Here is a 5,838-nt window from a genome sequence, read left to right on the forward strand (position 1 = left end):
CATGAGGTTGGGGTCTTGTACTCTGACTCAGCGTACTTAACAGCGCGCATTTGCTTGGTGCGATATTGTTTAACTTCGATGGACTGCGTTGCGTACTGTACCGAGCAACAATATGTTTAAACAGTGAAGTATCGCACATGGTTTTCGGCGACCCTCGGTTCCAGTCTCCGGTTCAGACGGATACTGGGGCAGCCTACACCCTTTACCTCACCACACGACGCAAAGAAAAGAGAGGAGAGGGGCATGTAGCGACATGGATCCAGGATCTTGTGCTCCCCTTCATCCTAAATCCACTTGGGGATCGGTCTGCTTCAGGAGGAGCAAGAACGGGGGGCGGGGGCATTAGAAGAGGTTTGCGAGGAGGAAAGGGTGGAGCGAAAGGGAATCGTGCCAAATGCCTTCTCCTCACCTGTCTCAAACGTCAGGTTCGATCTCGTTCGGAGCGTATCATTCCGTCAGACTCCCTCAATCTCCACCCCCTTCCTCCCACTTTTCCTCTCTCTGTCACACTCGCACATGCCTATCACCTTGTTGGACCCTTGCTGTATTTCTCATATATCCCCCTCCACCACCTGTCCGGCCCTAGCCTCAGGCCGTCTTTCTCGACGAGTTTCTGTCACTCCATTTTTCTCCTCCATTTCTTCTCCTCCGTCTCCTCTCCTGTCTCTTTCTTACTTGTCTCTTCTTCTTGGCAGGCCTACTTCAAAAATTAAAAGATTATTTTTTGAAGCGTCGTCATTTGTTGCTGCACACGTTAAGTTATGCGACCTAAAACATGCTGCGAGAGAGGGAGAAAGACAGAGGAAGAAGAGGGAGGATTGAAGGGGAAGGGAGGGTGGGGGCGCCAAGGGACTCGATCCTCAATCCCCATTTCGCCTCATTACCCGCAAAGTAACCCATCCTTTTCGGTCAATAACGGTGGACAGAGACCCCCTGAGCCTCCAGCGAAACCCTTAGCCCTTCCAGCCCACCCCGCCCCGCCCAACCCCACCGAGTCCCACCACGCCCCGCCGGGCCCTGGCTCGCCCGTACGATACACCCGCCACCCCCGCACTCCATGGCACTCAGGGGGGTCCGAGGGCCATCAATAACTTAACGCCGTTTTCCCGCGACTTTGGCACGGGGCCCAATGCCTCTTCATCACCGCATGCGTTGCACACTGTTGTGTGCAGTTCAACAAGTTGGAGACCTACTGATTGATAACGTGAAGGGTCGTGTGGGAGATACACGGGAGGTCCAGGGGGCGCATTGTGTCTGCTTTTAGACATTCAATTATGACCCCCGCTGGTTTGCATTCCAGCTAGCACATTGTATTTTGTTGTATTTTGGAATGTTGTCACTTTTTAAATTCCCTTGCTTCCGCTTTTCACAGGGCTCGTTTAATTTTCTCCTCGTTTTCCCTCTTTTCAGAACGACACGGTGCGAATGCTGTACGCCTATCACGACCGCGACCTGACGGGGTCTGGGTCGGAGCCGCTGCCCTACCACGGGTCGCAGCGCGGTTCGCGCTCCGTGTTCCTGCTCGAGAGGGTCCCGAAGGAGGACCCCCTGCCGAGGGACACGCTCGTCTGGGACCTGCGGAACCCACAGGTGAGTTTTGTAGCGCAGTGCACGAAATTGTGATGTATTTTGAGCTTTCACCGACAGGTTGCTTCTTTCGTTCTTTGACGGTAAAAGGTGTCGTTCTTTGAGGGAGAGTGTTGTGGCAGTAAAAGGGGGAAGCGAGTTCTGTCTGTATCCTTAGAACGAATTATTCAGAGCAGCTCCCTGTGAGGCGATGCAATTACCAGGCGAGCAACACAAGCCACATTTTAAATCGCTCCGCGGAGCCGCAGTCTAGGAATGATTTAGTTGATTTGATTGGGAGGGAGGCAAGTTCTGCCGCGCTTCCGTCCGACTGTTGTGGTCCAAAACAGACAGAGAGAGCCGGCAACTTTTCCCTTCCCTCGCGTTTCGCCCCGTCCCGCATCTTTGCCGAATAAACTCCCACTAGTTTTCCGTTTGTTTGCCTCCGAAATAACAGAGAGAGGAGAGAGAGAGTGGGAAAGGGACGGGAAGGGAGCAGCCCTTTAATATTGCTCTTTGTGGAGAGTTGTTGGCTTATTTATTTATTCCCGTTTGGCGCTGGGGGTTGAGCGCGGTCAGACACACGTCCTCTGTTATCGTATCACATCCTGCCCCTTGCTGTCCAATGAGAGCAGAATGTGTGCAATACGACACTTCTTGTGCACATCAAGTTGCTAAACTCCTGTCAAAACAGTGCTGCATTCCTCATGACCCGCACAGGCGGTGTACTATAAGGTTTGTCGAATTGTAATATCCCTTCGTCCCCCAGGCAGTCGTGCCCCACCAAGCCAAGCCGAGCAGGCCAGTTCCTCCCCCTTCCAGCAGTCAAATAACCGGGCAGGCTCCGCAGGCTCGAGTGTGCATCCGATACAGTGGGGCTCCCCGGGGCCTCCTCCGGGCGTGGGGCCGCGGGCCGGGCGGCAGTGCGGGTGGCAGCGCGGCGCCCCCGAGACCAGGGTGCAAATTAATTTGTATGCTAATAGGCGAGACAGTTTTCTCGACCACGAGGCGCACAAATATATATATAAGTTGTTCTCTCCGTCCCTTCCCACTTTGAAGGGTTGTGTCCCTGTCTGCCCTACTGCGATGCATGCATATTCACCAACGTCCGCATTTCGTGGACGAATACGTCGCCATCCATCCATCCATCCATCCATCGACCCCCCCCCCCCCCCCCCCCCCAACCATCATCCCCACATCCACCCGTCCACCCGTCCGTCCGTCCGTCCGTCCGACCATATCCATACAGCTAGCAAGGGGCAGTGGGGCGGAATTCTGCCCACCTATGCACACACACACACACACACACACACACACACACACACACAGCGCCCGTATAGGCATTCCCCAGAGGCCCCCCTGAGCCCGGCTGACGCAGGGCAGGACGCCTCTCCTCCACGTCGATATGATTGGCTGGAGGCGTGGGGACGTGATTTGTTTGTCACTTGTTTACACGCGAAAGGGTTCGAGATTCAACATGGCTCGAACTAGGCTTATAACCGCAGGCTCTTGGCGAATCATAACCTGATGTATTTCCTAGAGGAAAATGAGTTGGTTGTGAGGTATTTAACTTTTGAAAAACAAGTGTGTACAAGTACGGGACAGGTCTGCACTGGTGCAGTTTTTACTGAAAACCCCTTATATATGGTATGGGTTACTTAGGGTGACAAAAGTATGGAAGATAGATATTCTCTTAGTACTCCGTACTTGGAAACATTTTGTTTTCCTAGAGCAGACCAAGTGGGAGGGGGCGCGGAAACCTTTCTTTCTTTTTAAACAGAATTCTCTTCATTTCATCGACGTCGACACGCTGTGCCGCCGAGTTGAAGGCAACGCTCAGATAAACGCCGGGGGCGACTGACTATTGACTCGGCCCGACTTGCCAGTGTTTGTTCTCGATAGCGGTATGCATGGCTGGGCTGCGCTGGGACCCCTGCCCTTGCCCCCTCCCCCCCCCCCTCCCATCCCCATCCCCGGCCCCCCGGCGGTGGACTCTGGAGGGCTACAGAAGGGTTAGCCTGCCAAGATGTGCCCGCTTGACATGTGAAGGCCGTTCCTCTCTCGCGTCGCGGCGCCGCCGGTCGAGCTGAGCCGAGGAGTCCTCCTCTCTGGAGAACGGGGAAAAAATTAACTCGAACCGACTTGTTCGTTGCGCGAAAGTAATCCCCCTCGACCGTTTTCGTTTTTCTCTCTTCCTCCCCCGCTATCCCTCGCCTTCTTTCGCCTACTAATTTAGCCCGTGTAGACTTAGCGTTGCAGATACGCCCCGCCGCCTTTGAAATTCGTTTTTTCCCCCTCTCTGTACTTTCGCGCCGACCACATGTGAGGAGGGGGCGGAGGAGGGTCCCTATCCGGCCGCCCCGCCCGAGTTGGGTCCTTTGATCCGGAAAGAGGTGCGATCTTCAAAAGGGCGGCTTATAACTCGATTTGGCTGCCCCCGATGCCGGGGCGACCGAGCTGGCCCGCGCGGTCACTCCTCGGTGCACGTTATTGGTCTTGGCCTTTTGGCCGACCCTTAGCCCTCCACGGCCGGTAACGGCATCCCACTCTCATGCGAATTAGGTGGCGTTTGGCTGCGAGGGGCGCCTCGCGGCGGGGCGGGGTAGTCCGGGACAAGGGGGCCCAGATGAAGTCCTGGAGGAGAACTCAAGGAGAGGGACTCACTTGGAGGGCAAGTACTAAAAATGAAAATAAAATGTGAATGACCCATGATAGCTTTTGTAGAAGAGCGTAGGTTTGCGTCAATTCAAAGTGAAATATCTGAGATTAGATGGAAACGTTCGATCAGCTGTTCGTGGTGATCCTCCGTGTGGCCCTCCGCGCGGCTCTCTGCCACTCTCTGCGCCCTGAGCGCTCGCGGTGGCGCCAATTACTCTTTGGCTTCACGTGGCTACGAAAGGGCGGAGCGGCAAGACGGGGGGGGGGGGGGGGGGGAAACACCGGCACAATCGGCAAGACTCTGCGTGTGTGTGTGTGTGTGTGTGACGGCGCCATGTGTGCCTGCCTGTGCGTATGTTCTGGGAGCAGCCCTAATGACAGAAGCGCTACTCTGCATATCTTACACTTCCTCTCTCTCTCTCTGTCTCCTCCCTCCGCCCCCTCCTGATGTGCCTACCCTGTCCTTTGTTTTTTCACCCACCACCTCCTCCTCTCGTCCTTGCCGCGGCTGCCTCCGAAAGCCTTTTGCCCGCCCGTCCTTTAGGAGACGTGGAGAGGGCGGGCACCCACCGCGGACGCGGCCACTCTGCCCCGGAGCGCTCGGGCGGCGTAGCGCGGCGCATTTTCGGTTGGCTGCACCGTATATGAAGCCAGCCCCTTTCTACTGCACCCCTTAACTAAACCAACCCTCCGCGTCGCTTCAAATTCCGCGGCGCTTATTTGGCCGGGGCCTCCCTTAAATTCGGCCCAACTCACTCTGCGCACGCACCCCTTGCCTAACTATTTGCTAAAATTTGTGAAATTTTCTAGAAAAAAGTATAACGCTATAGTCTCTGCTCGGAGTTCAAAAGGAAGTAGTGGAAACGTGTTCCTGGGTATCTTTCTGAATCAAGTAGTTGGACTCGTTTCCGGTCTGGAGTGGGCGCTTCTGCCTCTGCACGCATCTGCGGCTCAGGTAAATCATATCCTCCCACCCCCTCCCCCATCCCTCTTTACTCTGATCATCTCCATTAACTATCTTGACTACATGACTTACTTTCTTCTCCCCCTCTGCTCCGATCCTCCTCCTTCTTCTTGCTGCTGATTTATCTGCATTCGCCCGCCGCCTCGCTCAACCCTCTCCTGCCGATCCCTCTAGGGCGCCTCCAGGGCCTCCAGGAGCCCGCGGGCCCGTCACTCACTTCCCCCGCCCACCTCTTTTACTTTAATTTAAGGCGATTGCAGGTAATGGGCCGAGTAAAGCCGCAGCGCCTGGTACACTGGGGACACGACAAGCAAAGGATGGAGGGAAAACGTTTCTTTTGCATGGGAGAGAGGTAAAGAACGTTTGTTTTTTTCAGGGAGGAGGAGGGTTGTAGATAGATTGGGACCTTAGGGGTAAAACACTTGACAACCTGTTAAATATCCACCTGTCGGGAGCTATAAGCTGACTTATTCATGAACAACTTCGTTACTCCGAGTTTTGGGTCGCGCGGAACGTCACGGGAGGGCTATCAATAGGAACCTTCTAGGAGAGAGAGAGAGAGGGGGGTGGGCGTCGGAGAGGTTAGCTGAACGGGGTGGTAGAGACGGAGACCAGCCTGCAGCGGGTGCGCGGCTGTTGCGCCCTAAGGC

The 5,838-nt window shown here is 55.2% G+C and overlaps 1 protein-coding gene across 3 annotated transcripts in view; it reads left to right on the plus strand.

The window, feature by feature from the left end:
- LOC113215508 (MOXD1 homolog 2) overlaps positions 1-5,838 on the plus strand; it is a 481,769-nt gene that overhangs the window by 414,660 nt on the left and 61,271 nt on the right. For all 3 annotated transcript variants that reach the window (XM_052264209.1, XM_052264207.1, XM_052264208.1), the window contains one exon: positions 1,411-1,590. In XM_052264209.1, coding sequence (XP_052120169.1) covers positions 1,411-1,590 — 180 coding nt within the window. The remainder of the gene's footprint in view (positions 1-1,410; positions 1,591-5,838) is intronic.

This window comes from Frankliniella occidentalis, unplaced genomic scaffold, assembly GCF_000697945.3.
Source record: "Frankliniella occidentalis isolate FOCC.00 unplaced genomic scaffold, Focc_3.1 Scaffold17, whole genome shotgun sequence".
NCBI classification, from domain to species: domain Eukaryota; kingdom Metazoa; phylum Arthropoda; class Insecta; order Thysanoptera; family Thripidae; genus Frankliniella; species Frankliniella occidentalis.